Genomic DNA, 17,365 nt, shown 5'->3' with positions numbered 1-17,365 from the left:
AATGCTGTGAAATGAGCCTTGGGAAGATTATTCTAGGAGAAATGTACACAGTGGCTCAGTGGGGTATGTGGGGCCCAGGAAGGGAGCATCGGGTGGGTGTGGGGGTGCTGGGCTCACCCGACCATCACCTGGCAGGCAGAGCCTTTGCTGGCTGCCATGGTCCTGTTCTCCTGAGAGAGAGAAAGGGGGTTGGCCTGTCACTCAGTCTCCCAAGGACTCTCACTGAATGTTTTCTGAATGAGTCACAAGTATCCATAACAAATGCTGTCTGGTTCTGTTCTTTATCCCACGGCCCCTCCTCGTGTCCCCCAATATCTTTCCTGTCCCCCACAAGTCTAGCAACTTGAATGAAATTCTTTGGCTTTGGGAAGAGGGTACTTACGTTCACCTCAACACATGCCTGCCCCAACCCCAATCACACACACACATACACACACACACACACACACACACACACACACTTACACAACCACTGCCTCTGAAAAGAGAAAAAGGAAATAAAAAGGCCAGATAATCTCAAAAGGCTATTAACAGTGCATTTTTCATGCTGAAGCAACTTATTTGTATTCTACCTAGAAATTAGTCAGGACTAGACTTGGCCCAGGGATCTAGAAATGCTTTCTCTGTCAAGGGCCGGTGTTAATATTGTGGCTGTGCGGACCATGGGGTCTCCTCCACAGCCCCTCTTGTAGCACAATCTTAGATGGAAGGGTTCGCTGCTTCTGGTAAACCCTATGTACGGGCTGACATTTGAATTTCATAGAATTGAGACACGTCACCCAATAAGCTTTAGTTTCCCTGTGTCTCTGGAACAGGAAAGACCAGTAGGGGGAGGGCTGCAGAGTGCCGCTGCCTCCTAACCTCAGGACTTAGTTGTTAACTGAGAAATCTTTATTGTTTAAGCCAATAACACAATCTGACGGACACCCCAGGGTGGTGGTTGGGGAGCTGAGGCCTTCAGAGCCTCAAGCCCATTCTCCCACACCTACCACCCCCATCAATGTCAGCCTTCTCTCTCTCCCTCACGCGTGTGTAGTAAAATATAAAGTGAAACAGCTCAGAGATGAGGCTCTCCAGGGGTGATGGTATCACAGCCGAGTTAAATCCAGAGAGGGCTTCTCACCGACCACCTAGTGGGATTCCCGTCATCGGCTGCATTTAGCAGGAACTCAGGGCTGCCCAGCTTCTTCTTCATGGGAAACGGGAGAAAGACTCGCTTCTGGGGAAGAACCACGTGAGAATGAAGGTGGAGACAGGGCTGTGCTCCCACCACCAGGGAATGCCAAGACTGCCCCGAACCCCTGACGCTAGGGCACAAGTCGGACCACCCTGTGGGGATGCGGAGCTCAGGCTTCCCGCCTCCAGAACTGAGAAACAATTGTCTGTTTTTGAAGCCGCCCCGTTGGGGGCACGTTGTGCGGCCAGACAGACCGAGGGGACGGTGCTCAGCTGCACAGTGGCTGCCATGGTGTGCGGTGTGGAGAGATCCAGACAGAGATGGGGACGGAGGGGAAGAAATCTTAGCCCGTGTCCTTCACCTTCTGCATCAGCAAACTCTCCGGGCTGCCTCGTGCCCCGTGAAAGGTTCTTAAACGTTAACAGGAAGAGAAGTACATCTGTTTCACTTTCAAAATTAACAATTCATGTCAAACAGGAAGCTGTCACTTGACACTCCCCAGGCACCAGTCTATTCCCTGGAAATCACTGGGGGAGGGGGGGGGTGTCCAAAAGGGGAGATGGGCACCTGTGCAGTGAAGACGGGGTGATGGAGGAAAGGGGCTCGCCTGTCAGTCTAACCTGGGAACAGAGGTCATTGGCTAAAAGGGTGCACCCCAATGCAAGCCCCTGAAAGTCAGCGAATACACAGACACCAAAGAATTCTCTCTGTCTGCAGAGGGGGGCCGGTGGGCAGAGGCGGGGCAGGAAGGCACGTGGGGAGAGCGAACCCTACAGACTCGCACCAAAAGCTTCCCTCCTCCCTCTCCTCCCCGGTCGGCCGAGCGGAGCGGCAGCTGCCGGTGAGGCCGGGTGCGGGCTCGCGAGGGTGGGGAGCCCGAGGCGCCGTCCCCGGGAGCGGGCAGGCACGTCCCGGCTCTCGGAGGGAGTTGGGGGCCTGCGCGCTGGGCCGGGCCTGGAGAGGAGGGGGCTGCCCCTCCCACTGCTGAGTGGGGCGTTGCGGGGTGGGGGTGGGGGTGGGGGTGGGGGTGGATTCCTAGCCCAGACCCCATCCCAGCAGCAGGTCGGGGACCCGGGCGCCGTCCAGGGTGCCAGATCTTGGGGGACAGGAAGCAGCATCTGGGCCCGCCCCGCAGCGAGTTCCTGGCTGGCTTGTGGGGGGTGGGGGAGGGGGGTGCGGGTGGCGAGAAAACTGACGCAAAACTTCTAGAAGATGGGGAGAGTGGAAGGCAGAGAGAAAGACGGAGAAACATCGATGTCAGATAACGGACCGGGGAGGAGCCTGCAGTCAGGGTCTGTGCCCTTGGCTGGAACTGAACCTGGGACTCTTCGGTCCACAGGTCGATGCTCTATCCACTGAGCAAACTGCCTAGTGCAAAATACATTTAATTTTCAAAATTGAGCCACGAACTATTAGAGTGTATACATATTTCTTTGGGACACCCCGTAAAATATAAAACTCAGGTAGTGCACTGAGATTTTATATATGCATACACATACATGTATATTGCATATAAATATATATATATATGATCTACGAAATAGATCCAGAAATATTTACATTCGTGTGAAGCAAAGTAAAGGATTACCATTGTAAATTATATAAATTTTATTTTCTGAGTCTTTTCATTTTAAAATTGTTTATAACAAGGAATAAAATGCAATAACCGTACCTGAAAATCAGTGGATAGTATGTTCCCCTCTCTGAGATCTTAAAATTTCAAACGTTCAGATAAACCAGAGAGTGCAGGGAGCAGAGGCCTCCAGCTGCTGCTCTGAGTGCAGTGGGAGCCCCTGGAGGTGAGGGGAGGCTTGAAGTGAGGGAGCAGGAACCTTAGGGCTGTGGTGTGGAGCTTAGACTGAGGGGCCCCAGTGGAATCGGGGCTCAGAGAGGGGGGTCCTGGGTTACTCACAGTGAGATGCTGGAGGCACGGACAGGCTATTGCAGGAAGTGTGGACAAGGGGAAGCTTGTGAGTACAGTGGACAGCAGAGCCCAGGACATCCATGAGGCCAGGGCCAAGGGACGTACACGTAAGGTTCATACTTTAGGGTGGTTTTCCATGTTGGAGTCAAAGGTGAAGAGACTCCCAGCAGACATTTGAGAGGAGGCTCTGGGGTCACCAGTGATGGTGTTTGCACCTGGAGTCGGCCCTGGGGAGGCAGAGGTCTCATGTGGATTCTCCATCTTCCTCCAGGTCGTCATTTCTACCCACTCCTTCTGGTGTCTCTCTGTCTGCACAACAGCCCACAATGGTGAGGTCCCTGGCCTTCCATCTGCTCCACCTCATCGTCTGCCTCGCCTTGGTCCAGCTGCTCACGCCCTGCTCAGGTAGGGAGCATCTGCATTTATGTGCCTGGAGCAGTTACCTATATTGCCCAGTCAGAACCTTGGACTCCTCCCCACTCCTGGGAGGCCCGTCCAGACTGTACACCTGTCAGGACTGAGTGCCTGTCCAGGTGTTTCTTACCTCACCCTCCCAGCCTGGGACACCCCCTTACCCTCTGGCCTCCAGCTCCCCCTGATGCAGCACCCCTTTCTGCTCACCAGCTCAGTTTGCTGTGATTGGACCCCCTGAGCCCATCCTGGCCATGGTGGGTGACGTCGCTGAGCTGCCCTGTCACCTGTCCCCAATGATGAGCGCTGAGACCATGGACCTGATGTGGGTACGATCTGGCCTCAGGCAGGCGGTGCGTGCATATGCAGATGGCAAGGAAGAAACTGAGATGGCAGAATATCGAGGGAGAACGTCGATTTTAAGGGAGGACATCGCTGAGGGGAAGGCTGCTCTGCGGATTCAGAACGTCAGAGCCTCTGACAGTGGAACCTACCAGTGTCATTTCCAAGATGCCAATTTCTTTGCAAAAGCACTGATGGAGCTGAAGGTTGCAGGTGAGCCTGAGGTTGTTCTGGGCTCCTTCTGTGGGGCCTGGGGACACAGGCCACGCCCACCTCAGGCACTTCTGCCTTAACAGCAGCAGCTGCCTCCCTCCTCCTCCTCTGCTTCTCTAGGCCCTTGGCAGACACAGGTTCTCCTGCAGGAACGGCTCCTCCTGAGCCACGTGAAGACGCCCCTCCTGCAGCCTCCTGGGTCTGATAGGGGACTGGGGGAGGGTTTATGGAAGGAGGGCTTTGCTCTGGATCAGATGCTGTCAGGATGGTGAGGGGTGTAACTGGTCACTCACAGCCAGGACAGGGGATGGTTGCTGGTTGCTGTGGACTGGACACTGTCCATGTTTTATTCTGTGTTCAGACCTGATGACTGAATGGACTTGTTTTGTCCTGACCCATCACAGGGGCAAAGCATCCTTGTCTGATGCTGCTGTTCCATGACATTGTTCATGTCCAACATCATTTCTCTTTGTCAGGACACAAGCCTGCCTTGCACAGGAAGGAAGGAAGGTAGAGGTGGGAGGTCCAGGCTCTCTCCCTGCAGGGCCTCCTCAGCCAGCTTCAGTCCCTTCCTGAGACCACAGCTCCTCTGAAGAAATCCCTCCCTACAGGGCTGGGTTCTTGCAAGTCTTCAAAAGGCTTCCTCCCACCTCCCCTGGGTTAAGAGCTTAGGGACTGGTGGTAACAGCTCACTGTTCCTGGCCCTGGGTCAGCTCTCTTCCATGTAGTTGTTCTCCTTCCACAACCACAAAATAAACTTCCCCTGAGTCCAAGGACCCGAAAAAAGGCTGCAAACTCTAGATTAATGATATCAAGAGTTCACTACGGTGACTTTCATACAAGGAAGAGCTTGGGCAGCAGCAATAGAACGCGCATACATACTCCCCACCACCTGGCAAAGCCTCAAGCTCACACAGGACAGGCAGGATAGATAGGGTACGGGGGCATGACCCGCCCAGATAAGGGGGAATGACTTACATGTTTAGGGCGGGTGAGGGCCAGTTCCAGGAACCAGCACCAGGCAGGGGGAGGAGTCCAAGTGTCTCTGAGGGCATGTGTGGGAAGCAGTCTCTGTTCTGGCCCAGGTCCAGCTGGATATAGCTTGAGGGTCCATGAGGGTCAGGCAGTGTTCACCTCATGGAACCGTCTCCCCACACAGCACACGTGGCAAACAGCTCCTTAGTGAACCCTGCCTGCGTGATCTAGTGGAGTGTGCCCCATTCCTGAGGGGACCCTCACCAACACAGAGGCCTCCCCATGACTCAGGCTCACTCTTCCCTCCCCAGCCCTGGGCTCTGATCTTCATGTTGAAATGAAGGGCTATGAGGATGGAGGGATCCGTGTGGAGTGCACGTCTGCAGGCTGGTACCCGCAGCCCCACGTGGAGTGGAGAGGTGACAGGGGAGAGAGCTTGCCCGCCATGACAGCACCTGTGGCTACAGATGGAGAGGGTCTGTATGCAGCCACGTCATCTGTGATCCTGAAAGGCGGCTCTGGGAAGGGGGTCTCCTGTGTCATCAGAAACCTCCTGCTCAACCAGGAGAAGACAGCCAGGGTCTCCATTGCAGGTGAGTGCCCGGCCCCATACTGTGCTCAGCTGTGGCCACTGGGAGAAGGAGGCCTGACTGTCTACTGCTGACCTGGGTCTTTGCAGTGAACATAAGGCTCAGAGCAAGGATCTGGGTGTCCTTTGCCCCATGAAGCTGTTTATGTCACCTTTTCTGAGCTTCCCAGCTGCCACCCACTGGGACAGGCAATGGGGATGGGGAAATGGTAAAGGTCAGCAAACACATGACAAAGTGGGAAATTATGTGCAGACATGTCCTGGAGAAAGGGCTAAGCTCCTCAAACATAGAACAGCTCAGTAGAAAATGAATGGTTCCCAGAAGGAAATACCTGGGAAAGGATGTCCCGTCTCCCCAAACAGGGAGATGTTTTCACCTGTGAGATTGGCAGCAAACAAAACCATGTCGTTGGTAACACTGATGGCAGGATTGTGGGGAGACAGTCAGTCTTTGATGTTTGTTGCTATTATTTGGTATATTTTTGTATAAATTGACACAGCTTATATCCGGGTGCAGTAGAACAACTTAATCCAAACTATTTATTTATTGACCCAAACTCCCAGTTCTAGGAATTTATCTGACAGATCAGCTCGGGGTTGTGTGAAATGACTGATTGACAAAGTTATTTCTTTTAAAAAAATATTTTTATTGATTTGAGAGAGGAAGGCAGAGGGGGAGAAAGAGAGGAACATCTATGATGTGAGGGAGTCATAGGCAGGCACCTGCATGCCCCACACTGGGGAACAAACTCACAGCTCAGGCATGTGCCTTTGGCCTGAATCAAACCTGAGACCCTTCAGTCCACAGGCAATGTTCTATCCACTGAGCCAAACCAGCGAGCACACAGTTATTTCTCAGTGCATCAGTTATAATAACAAAATGTCAGAGACAGTGCAAATGCCACTCATGGGGACTCCTATGCAGAGGAGGAAATTCTGTACTGTTCTCCACAGTGGCTGCACCAGTCTGCATTCCCACCAGCAGTGCACGAGGGTTCCTTTTTCTCCACGTCCTTGCCAGCACTTGTCATTTGTTGACTTGTTGATAATAGCCATTCTGACAGGTGTGAGATGGTACTGCATTGTTGGTGTGATTTGCATCTCTCTGATGATTAGTGACTTTGAGCAGGTTTTCATATGTTTCTTGGCCTTCCTTCTGTCTTCTTTTGAAAAGTGTCTATTTAGATCAGTTGCCCATTTTTTTATTGTGTTGTTTATCTTCTTTTTGTTAAGCTGCATGAGTTCCCTGTAAATGTTGGAGATTAAACTCCTATTGTTGATATCATTGGCAGATATGTTCTCCCATGCAGTGGGCTTTCTTGTTGTTTTGTTGATGGTTTCCTTTGCTGTGCAAAAGCTTTGTATTTTGATGTAGTTCCATTTGTTTATTTATTTATTTTTTAAAATATATTTTTATTGATTTCAGAGAGGAAGGGAGAGGGAGAGAGAGGGAAACATCAATGATGAGAGAGAATCACTGATCGGCTGCTTCCTGCGCGCCCCCCACTGGGGATCGAGCCCACGTGTGCCCTTGGCCGGAATCAAACCTGGGACCCCTCAGTCCTCAGGGCGATGCTCTATCCACTGAGCCACACCGGCTCGGGCATTTGTTTATTTTTTATTTAGATTCCATTGCCCTAGGATCAGTATCAGTGAATCGAATGTTTTTTCTGCATCAATTGATATGATTATGTGATTTTTGCCTCTCAGTTTGTTTATGTGCTGTATCACATTTATTGATTTGTGGAAATTGTACCATACTTGCATCCCCGGAATAAATCAAACTCGGTCATAGTGTATGATCTTTCTAATGCCATGCTGGATCCGATTTGCTAGAATTTTGTTGAGGATTTTAGCATCTATGTTCATCTTGGCCTGTAGCTCGCTCTTTCTCTCTTTCTCTCTCTCTCTCTCTCTCTCTCTCTCTCTCTCTCTCTCTCTCTCGGTGTCTTTATCTGGTTTTGGAATTAGGGTAATGCTGGCTTCATAGAAAGAGTTTGGAAGTGTATCTTCCTCTCGAATTTTTTGGATAGTATGAGGAGGATAGATTTTAGTTCTTCTTTGAATGCTTGGTAGAAGTCCCCTGTAAAGCCATCTGGACCAGGGCTTTTGTTTGCTGGAAGATTTCTGATCAGTGCTTCAATTTCTTCGGTGGTTACCGGGCTATTCAGGTCATTTTCTTCTTCCTGATTGAGTTTTGGGAGCTTGAATTTTTCTAAAAATATGTCCATTTCATCTGGGTTGTCCATTTTGGTGGAGTAGAGTTGTTCATTGTATTTTTTAATAATCTTTGTATTTCTGTGGGATCGGTTGTAACTTCACCTCTTTTGTTTCTGATTTTGTTTATTTGGGTCCTCTCTCTTTGCTTCTTGGTGAACCTGGCTAGAGGTTCATTAATCTTGTTTCTCCTTTCAAAGAACCAACTGTTGGTTTTGTTGATCTTTTGTAATGTGGGGTTTTTTTGTGTGTCTCTATGTCGTTTATCTCTGCTCTCATCTTTATTATTCCCTTCCTTTGACTTATGCTGGTCTTTTCTTGTTGCTCTCTTTCTAACTCTTTGAGTTGTAGGGTTAAATAATTTATTACAATTTTTTCTTGTTTTTTGAGGTAGGCCTGTAGAGTTATGAAATTTCCTCTCAAGACTGCTTTCACTGTGTTCCATAGATTTTGGATTGTTGTGTGTTCATTGTTGTTTGTTGCGATGATGTTTTTTTATTTCTTCTTTGATCTCTTTGGTAACCCAATCATTGTTTAATAGCATGCTATTTAGCCTGCATGTGTTTGTTTTTTCATTGTTTTTATTGTAATTGATTTCTAATATTATAACAGTGTGATCTGAGAAGATATTTGATATGATTTCTATCTTCTTGAAGTTGAAGAGACTTTGCCTGTGCCCCAATATGTGGTCTATCTTTGAAAATGACCTGTGTGCACTTGAGAAGAGTGTGTATTTTGTGGCTTTGGGTTGAAATGCTCTGAAGATGTCAATTACTTCCATCTGATCTAGTGAGTCATTTAGGATTGATGCTTCTTTGCTGATTTTTTGTTTAGAGGATTTATCCAGTGGTGTTAGTGGGGTATTAAAGTTCCCTACTTTGACTGAATTGCTGTCAGTCTTCCCCTTGGTATCTTCCAGAAATATTTTAATGTATTTGGATGCTCCTGTATTGGGTGCCTATATGTTTGCCAGAGTTATATCTTCTTGTTGTATTGCTCCCTTTAGTATTGTAAAGTGGCCTTCCTTATCTCTTGTTATAGCCTTCACATTGAGGTCTAATTTGTCAGTTCTAAGTATTGCTACCCCACCTTTTTTTTTTTTTTTCATTTTGACTCATCTAAAAAACCTTTTTCCATCCCTTCACCATCAGTCTGTGTAAGTCCCTTGTTCTGAGGTGGGTCTCCTGTAGACTGTAGATATGTGGGTCATGTTTTCTTATCCATTCAGCTACCCTAGGTCTTTTGATTGGGGCATTTAATCCATTTACATTTAAAGTTATTATTGACAGGTACTTGTTTGTCACCATTTTATTCTTCATGCCCGTGTTCCTTCTTCCCTTCCAACTTCTTCTTTTTACAGAAGACCCTTTAGCATTTCTTGCATTGCTGGTTTGGTGGTAATAAACTCCCTGAGTTCTTTTTTGTCTGTGAAGCTCCTGATTTCCCCCTCAACTTTGATTGATAGCCTTGCTAGGTATAAGTATTCATGGATTCAGACCCTTCCTTTGCATGACTTTGTATATTTATTTCCATTCCCTTCTGTCCTGATGTGTTTCTGTTGAGAAATCAGTTGATAGTCTGATGGGAGATCCCTTGTAGGTAACTTTCTGTGTCTCTCTGGCATCCTTTATGATTCTTACTTTGTCATTGGTGTTTGCCAATTTAATTATAATGTGCCTTGGCATTGGTCTTTTGGGGTTCATTTTGTTTGGGACTCTGTGAGCTTCTTAGACTTCTGTGAGTTTTTTCTTTCCAATATCAGGGAAGTTTTCTGTCATTATTTCTTCAAGCAGGTTTTCCTCCCTTTTATGTGGATGTTGTTTCATTTCGTGTTGTCCCAAAGTTCCCTTAGGCTCTCCTCCTATTTTTTAAGGTTTTTTTTTTCTTTTAGTTGATGCTCTGCTTGGGTATTTTTTCCTATCTTGTCTTTAGGTCACTGATGCTGTCCTCCACTTCTTCTAGTCTACTGTTGATGCTTTCTATCATGTTTTTATTCCAGCTATGTTCTTCATTTCTTCTTGGTTCTTTTTCATTTCCTCTTGATTCTTACACATATTGTTGAATTTGTCTTTCATCCTTTTCAGCGTCCTTATGACCATTGCTCTGAAGTCTTTCTCTGACAAATTGCTTGCCTCATTACATTCACTTCCTTTTCTGGTGATTCCGTCTTTTCTTTTGTATGGGGCTGTTTGTCTTCCCATGTTTGCTCCTCTCAGTGTGTTTCGTTATGTAGTTCTCTCTCTCCTGCATTGACTTAAAGGCACAAAATACAACACAACAAGACACAACACACCGGGCACCAAACACAAATGGATTCACGATACCAATAACCCCAAATAAAGTGGACCACCAGAGAAAGGAGAATTAGGGGAGAGAAAAGAGTGCAAAAGGTAAAAATGTAAGAGAGAAAAGAAAGACAAAAGAAGGGGGGGGGAAATATATGTATGTGGGGAGAAACTCCAAAAAGAAAACAGAACAACTAATCCAAAAAATGCAAACAACAAACACCCAAACAACAAACACTGAGATGAATCTGAAGAGGCAGAGCTTATTTCTCTCTCTAGGCACAGGGGTCCTCAAACGTTTTAAACAGGGGGCCAGTTCACTGTCCCTTAGACCGTTGGAGGGCCGGACTATAGTTTAAAAAAAGAACTATGAACAAATTTCTATGCACACTGCACATATCTTATTTTGAAGTAAAAAAACAAAAGGCAAAAACACCCGCATGTGGCCCGCGGGCCGTGGTTTGAGGATGCCTGCCTAGGGGATCTCTGACCTTTCTGTCCACAGATTGCCTCACCAGCTGTGTTTAATTCTCCAATTCTGGTTGGGTGTTATTTCATGCAGCTGTTTCTTCCATCTCCTCTGTGAGAAAGTTCAAGACCCATCTGTGTATTTGGCTGCCACCTTGTCTCCCCCTGGACAAAATTTTTAGGTGCCCGTGGCCGGGGAGGCTGGAGTCTCCGTGTTCGTGGGTTCGCAGCTGAGGGAGCTGGTCCCTGGGCATTGTGGTTGTAGGGTCCTGGGAGGATCTGAGGTCTCCCTGGTTGAAGGTAAGGCTGGACTTCCGATCACAGCCGTCCTCCCCTTCAAGATAGTGTTGTCTCTGCAGCATAGCTGGACACACCAGGAGAGATTCCAGCAGCAGTAGAGGCTGCCCGGCCAGGGGAGCCTGGTCCTCCAGTCCCCGACAGCCCTGTGGAATATAGCTGTCCCTCACACATACAGACACTCCATGCACATCCAGGCACTCTCCTTTCACTCTCTTACTCACATACTATCTTGCAGCCTGCCATCTCATCGGCTGCCATCTTGGATCTCGAAGATAGTTATGTTTTTAAAATGAATAAACTCTTGCATGGCACTGTTGTTGTGTTAGGGACTTAAGAAGCATTAATTTAATGTTCTTGCCGATTAGGACACTGGGAATAGAAAGGCTAAGTCATTAGTTCAAGGTCATAGAGCTGCTCAGCAGAAGACCCAGAATGTGAACCCAGCCCTCCAGCCCCAAAAGTCACCTTCTGACTGATGAGACGTGATAAAGGGGGGAGGAGGGTGTGAGTGGAGAAGAGACTCCAATGACTTTGTATGTACATTATATTCGAACTATTCCTATATGAGAGCCAGACATTAGAACACTAGTCTACATGACAGGTAGAGTTTTGGGCACTTTGGGAAGAGAAATGTCACTTCCTCTCCCAAGAGACCCCAGTGACCCCTTCAGGCCAGTGGCTGAGGCTTTCCCTCTGCAGATCGCGTCTTCTCCAGCACGAAGCCCTGGCAGGTGGCCGTGGGGGTGACCATTCCGGTTCTGCTGGGGCTCCTAGTGGGGGCGGCGTTCTCATGGTGGCGACAGCAGAAGAGAATCCAGGCCTTGAGGCAGTGGGAGCGAAGCGCCAAAGGTGAGGCCTGGCTGCAGGTGGGTGGGACCTCCCCGCCCCCGGCCGCCCACCCACCACGCGGGTCCCCCTTTCTGTCCCCATGACAGCACCTTCTCTTTCTGCTTATTTTCAGAGACACTAAAGATAGAGCTCAGTAAGTCCCGATCCCCCTGCCAGGAGGGTTCTGGGGTCCCTGGTTACCCGCCTCACCGACCCCTCCCATTTCCCCTGCAGAGAGAAGGAAGAAGAAGTACCTGGCATGTGAGTACCTGGACCCACATCTGAGACTCTCTTCTGGGATCTGTCCAGCCCCTTCCTCACCCCTGACTGCCAGGGGAAGGAATGAGGATGCTGATGGGGGAGGTCGGGCAGGGTTTCCTCCCTGGAGAAAGGGGTCAGGCTCTCTCCACCAGGCTGCTCACACTCAGATATCCAGGGAACCCCAGAAAGGAAAGGGGGAGACGGACTCAGGATGGGAGGTCCTCCCTCCCTGGCTGCTCTACACGATCTATAGGCTGCTGAGAGGAAACCGGAAGCAGAGAGAACATTCTCTTCAGGAGGAGGGGCTGGTGTCAGTTGTCCCAGATTTATCATAACTGCGCAAAAGCAGTGTCTGAAATTCTCCCATGAAGTCGCCCAATTCTTTTTGGAAAATGGCAGGAAATCATGCAGATTGAGGTGGGTGGGTTCTAGCACACACATGCATACACGTATGCACACGGCAAGCCTAGCCAGGTACAGGAGGAAGACAGGCACCTCGGATGCCAGGGGCACAGGATCCATGACCCCAGTGGGTGCCTGGCCCACAGACAGCACCGCACCCTGTGTATAGTGGGATTCTCCTTCTCCCTTTAAGGAAGGCTTCTCATTGCCACACCCCAATGGCCAGCATCACTGCAGTTGATGGTCATTATTAAGGAACAGAAGGGGGACTTTCACACAAGCCCTGTGATGCTGAGGCAGATCTGACCACAGAGCTGGCTCCTCAGTGACTAAGTGGCTCATGGGAAAAACACAGGGTGGACATGCTGGGCACAGGGATGGTTCTCAGGTTGGCATGTGAGGGTGTCACCACGCTACACAAAATGATGTGCAATTTAAAACTTATGAATTGCTTATTTCTGGAATTTTCCATTTAACATTTTCCAACTGTGGTTGACAGAGGGTAACTGAAACTTCAGGAAGGGAGACGATGGTTAAAGGTGACTGCTGTTCAGACACGTACAAGACGGACCTGCAGTTGCAGCTGGGAAAGCCCCTCTTGGTGCCTGCAGGTCATTAGGTGCAGGTGACCTTAAAGAGGAGGGGGAGTAGGGAACTGAACAGGCAGAGGGAGGTGAGGTGGGGGTCAACAGGGAGAGAGAGGAAAGGACTCAGAAAGGACAGGTGAGGTGACTGCCTGTCTTCCTTTGCGGGTGACAGGGCTCAGGCCTATCCTGGTGAGTGACTCGTGCTCTCTGGTCCTGGCACCTGTGTACAAAGCCCTTCAACCCTCTCTGTGCTGGTGAGGGATCATCAGACCCTGCTCAGAGCTCATGTTCTGGGAGGACCACCCTGCCTTTCCTGACCCCCAGAGAGGACCTTCCAGTTCCAGCATTCCCTCACCTGCTGCCACACACGCCCACTCCTGGGCAAGGCCTGGCCCCGTCACCCACAGCCCCACCGTGATGGAGGGAAACCCACATTCTGAGAGCTTTCATGCCTCATCCTCAGAGCTGTGGAGGAAGGAAACTAGATATTGGTGGGAAGGAGAGGGAAGAGGCTCAGTGAGGAGAATGGTGGGGGGAGGGAGAGAAGAGAATGATGAGCTTTCCTGGATAGCCCTTTACCAACCTGGTGAGTGAATGACTGTGTGTTCCCAGGGAGAACAACAGAGGGGCCTGGCTCCCTTTTTCTTATCCAGCTATTGATTGGGGGACATTGGAGTCTGTGGCATGAGGTCCCCACAGTGTGCCCATCTGCTGCCAAGAGATCCAGGGACAGCTGCTGCCCCTGGCTTCCCCAGGTCTGTGTGGGAAGGAGGAGGCATGAGGGGTAGAACGGGGGGCAGGGGCTGGTGGGAGAGGGAGGAGGTGACCTGGCCCAGCTGCTGTCCCTCCGGCCCTGAGCCTTCTCAAGGTGTGCTGTGTCTCTGAGTCCCTTTGAGATAATGGTGGTCAATTCTACTATGTGAGGTTGGAGGTAAGACTAGACAAGGTGATACGTGTGTGTTCATCGAAAACTCCTAGAGGGAAGTGATGGTCTGTTCATGATGGGTGTGTGTCTGACAGTAATGACCACAGTCAGGAGAAGGTTCATAAAAACCTAAAAACGATGTAGGCGACTCCTTATATTATGAAAGACCATATTATAGATTCATTTACTCACAGGGGCATGGGGTTGGAGCCACTTAGTCACTGTGTGTCAGTCTGCACAGACTATTCACCACTAACGGATCTGTTACAGTACATCTTTAACACATAACTCGGGCACTAATGATTGACAGGACAAAGGAACAAGGAGTGTGGCAGCACCAGCCACCCCTCCTGGTGGTCTTGTGGTGGGTGGTTCTTCATAATCGATACCATCACGGTTGGTGTTGACCTCCGTGGTCATGTCATTCTAGTGTTACTAACAAAACTGTTCATGGCTACATTTTAAGGAATATACATCATCATCACCCTGAAGGCTTTGGTGTGCCTGCTAAGAACAGTGAGGTTGGTCAAAGGTCACAGCATGAAAAGATGAAGGAAATCAGAGACACAGAGTTGGGGTTGTGTTGATTCAGGCACATCTACCCAGTGATTACAGAGGGTTTAGGGAAGGACCTACTTCCAGAGACAGGGGTATTGTAAGAGAAAGCACAAGGATGAGCAGTGCCCCAGGCTCACAACAGTGGGAGCTGTCACCACCTCCAGGCCCAAGGCAGAGGGATGGGGAGCAGTCACTGGAGCCCTGAGGAGGCTGGGGCTCAGGGAGAGGCCGCCTGAGAGGAGGTGTGCTCTGTTGGAGCATCTCCATCACAGGAAGTGGGGAGGATGGGGCTGTGCCTCTCTTTCCTTCCCTCCAGTCTTCAGCCAGTACCTGCCCTTGGCCAAAGCCAACAGGTGACCAGAGGCAAGAGAGCCCAGTGATGCTGCCCAAGGAGGACAATTCCTGGGCAAAGAGGGAGGGGCAGGTGGGGAGTGAAGATCACATAGAGCCCAGCACGGCCCCAGCACAGCAGAGACCTGGTCACTATGATCACACTAGATGCTTCCTCAATGCCTGGGTTTCGCTAAATATAGCTCACATTCTGTGTTATTTCACCCTAAAGATTAGTATTTTTATTCCCATTTTACAGATATCACATTGAGACCTGTGACATTACATAGCGTGTTTGTGTGTGTGTGTGTGTGTGTGTGTGTGTGTGTGTGTGTGTGTGTGAAAGACACCGTGCAGAAAAGGAAGTCGTCCAGCTCAAGAGGGTAGAGCAAGGGCTGGGGCCCTTGGAATCCATTTGACTCAGCAGCACAGGTGGGCTCAGTCCTTCTGGGGAGGAAACAGGAGAAAGACAGAAGGAAGGTGGCCACTTGAGAGGGCAGGTTAGGCAGACCTCAGCCTTTCTCACAGTCCCCTTCCTCACTGAACACCTGGCCCTGTGGTTTCTCTTGCCTTTGCTGAGGGGTCACACGCAGGGCAGGCTGGGACCCCAGGCTCTGGGCTTGAGTCTCACCAGCCAGACCCAAGCCTTGGAGCCAGAGGCTCTCGTTTCTGGAAACCATGGCTGACCCCACACCATTGGAACTCTCTGCAGCGGATGTGACTCTGGATCCAGACACTGCACACCCCTCCCTCCTTATTTCTGAGGACCAGAGGAGCCTGAACTGGGCAGGAATAAGGAAGAGACTGCCAGACAACCCCAGGAGATTTCAGGAGCATACCTGTGTGCTGGGCCGTGAGACCTTCCCGTCAGGCAGACACTTCTGGGAGGTGGAGGTGGGGGACAGGGAACAGTGGGATTTAGGGGTGTGTAGGGAGCATGTGGAGAGAAAAAAATATGTTAAAATAACACCCCAGAATGGATTCTGGACAATAGGACTGTTCAAAGGGCATGACTTCCACGCTCAAACAGAATCCTGGAGCAAAATCACAATGGCCAAACCTCCTAAAAGAGTGGGGGTTTTCCTGAACTATGAGAGGGGGAAGGTCAAGTTCTATAATGCCATCGATGGAATCCACATCTTCACATTCTCACATGCTTCCTTCTCTGGGTCTCTGTCACCTGTTTTCAAGGTTTGCAAATGGGAGCCCACTGCCTTGACCATTTGCCCAGCACTGAAAGGAGTGGGGAGTTCCCCTGTGTCTGACCCACTGCCTGGCCCTTCCCTGGAGACCTCAGTGGCCTCAGGCTCAGCTGATGGCAATGAGGACCCTCAGGAAGGTCAGTCTTTGCTTCCCCCTGCCCAGCCCTGAGCTGAGGGCCTGCTTAACAGCAAAACCTCAAGCAGGAACATACTAAAAACTCACTGAGTAAAGCACTTTACTAGTTATCTTTCAACTTTTCCACATGACAGATGAGGAGACCTGGGTGCAGGAAGTTAACTTTCCAAAGTGACTCAGTTATCTTCCTGCCACCATAGCTCACACTCACAGATAACATAGAATGTGGTGGGTGCTGGGCTAAAGGCTTCAGGTGACTTTCACTCACCAATCCTCACAGCACCCCTGTGAGGGGGCCTCATTGAACGTGTGGAAAGGGAGGCAGGGCCCAGGGAAGTGACATGTAATTCATGCAGAAACTGGTGCTGCTAGGAGGTGTTTGACCTCTGACCCTCCCTCTACCTCGAGTCTGTTCCTTTGCAGCCAGTGTTCCTGTTGGGCAGGGTCATGGGCAGCCTGAGGTTCCTTCTCTGGGCCCCAGGGTGAAGGTCACTGTAGGTGACTAGGAAGGCCACACCCACCTGGTTCCTTCAAGAGGGACTGTCAGAGCCATGGTCCACTGCTCCATTGGCTGGCTGTCCATGATGACGTCGTCCACAGAACGAATTCACAGTGACCACATCACCTGGGGCTGAGAAGGGACTAGAGGCCAAACTCCTAACCAGCTTGTGACCTGTGACCATGAAGCCCAACCAACCCTCCAGCTTCATCCCTGAAGCTCACGTGTGAGGCATGAATTGGGGGAGGGAGTCAGGTGAACTGCAGTGAACTTTTTATCACACTGTAGCCCCATCTCCAGGAAAGGGACACGCCACGCTGAGCATGCATTGATGTTCCTGGAGGTTCCTTTAACTGTTGGGTCCTGGGGAAGAGCCACTCCATCACCATCACTGTGATTGGTCACCACTGTGTCCCCTCCACACGGCAGGTGGTTGTCAGGTTACATTTGTTAAATAAATTGGTTAATAATCTTCACTCTGCAAATGAGCTTCTTCCAGATTTTCACCCCACGGTTTACCCACCACATTTTCAAAAAAATCCCTATTGTATTAGCTGTGTATGCTGCTGTAATAAAACCACAAACTTCATGACCTAATGCAGCACAGATTCCACACTTCACATTCTGCAGGTGAGAAGCCCAGTGTGGCCATGGCCGGGCTGACATCCAGGTGTCTGCAGGCCGGGCTCCCTTCTGGAGGGTCTAGGGAACAGTCTGTTTTTTGCTAATTCTGGTT

General features: G+C 49.8%; 1 protein-coding gene across 4 annotated transcripts; it reads left to right on the top strand.

Annotated features, from left to right (window-relative positions):
* Nucleotides 1–1,927: 1,927 nt before the first annotated feature.
* On the top strand, nucleotides 1,928–17,105 carry LOC307093642 (butyrophilin subfamily 3 member A2-like). Of its 4 annotated transcripts, XM_079761894.1 has the most exons (10): nucleotides 1,928–2,018; nucleotides 3,373–3,506; nucleotides 3,726–4,067; nucleotides 5,354–5,635; nucleotides 11,601–11,750; nucleotides 11,863–11,883; nucleotides 11,964–11,990; nucleotides 15,505–15,686; nucleotides 15,984–16,131; nucleotides 16,554–17,105. In XM_079761894.1, the coding sequence occupies exons 2-10, from the start codon at nucleotides 3,428–3,430 to the stop codon at nucleotides 16,634–16,636; spliced, it is 1,314 nt and encodes a 437-aa protein (XP_079618020.1). In that variant the 5' UTR covers nucleotides 1,928–2,018; nucleotides 3,373–3,427; the 3' UTR covers nucleotides 16,637–17,105. The 4 variants fall into 4 exon arrangements, with proteins under 4 accessions (XP_079618020.1, XP_079618018.1, XP_079618021.1 ...); XM_079761892.1 differs by having other exon boundaries at nucleotides 15,505–16,131; XM_079761895.1 differs by lacking the exons at nucleotides 15,984–16,131; nucleotides 16,554–17,105 and adding an exon at nucleotides 13,592–13,734 and having other exon boundaries at nucleotides 15,505–15,625.
* Nucleotides 17,106–17,365: the final 260 nt, after the last annotated feature.

The sequence above is a fragment of the Cnephaeus nilssonii genome (genome assembly GCF_951640355.1).
Source record: "Cnephaeus nilssonii genome assembly, chromosome: 21".
Taxonomy (NCBI): domain Eukaryota; kingdom Metazoa; phylum Chordata; class Mammalia; order Chiroptera; family Vespertilionidae; genus Cnephaeus; species Cnephaeus nilssonii.
Note: the sequence above shows the minus strand (reverse complement) of the source record. Positions and strands in the feature narration are given on the sequence as shown.

What these genes read in the sequence shown, in the direction of transcription:
- LOC307093642 (XM_079761892.1), top strand. Translation starts at nt 3,428, where the DNA reads ATGGTGAGGTCCCTGGCCTTCCATCTGCTCCACCTCATCGTCTGCCTC. An exon ending in GCTGCTCACGCCCTGCTCAG is followed by an intron (nt 3,507 to 3,725) that starts GTAGGGAGCATC and finishes TCTGCTCACCAG; the next exon opens with CTCAGTTTGCTGTGATTGGA. An exon ending in GAAGAAGAAGTACCTGGCAT is followed by an intron (nt 11,991 to 15,504) that starts GTGAGTACCTGG and finishes AACTCTCTGCAG; the next exon opens with CGGATGTGACTCTGGATCCA.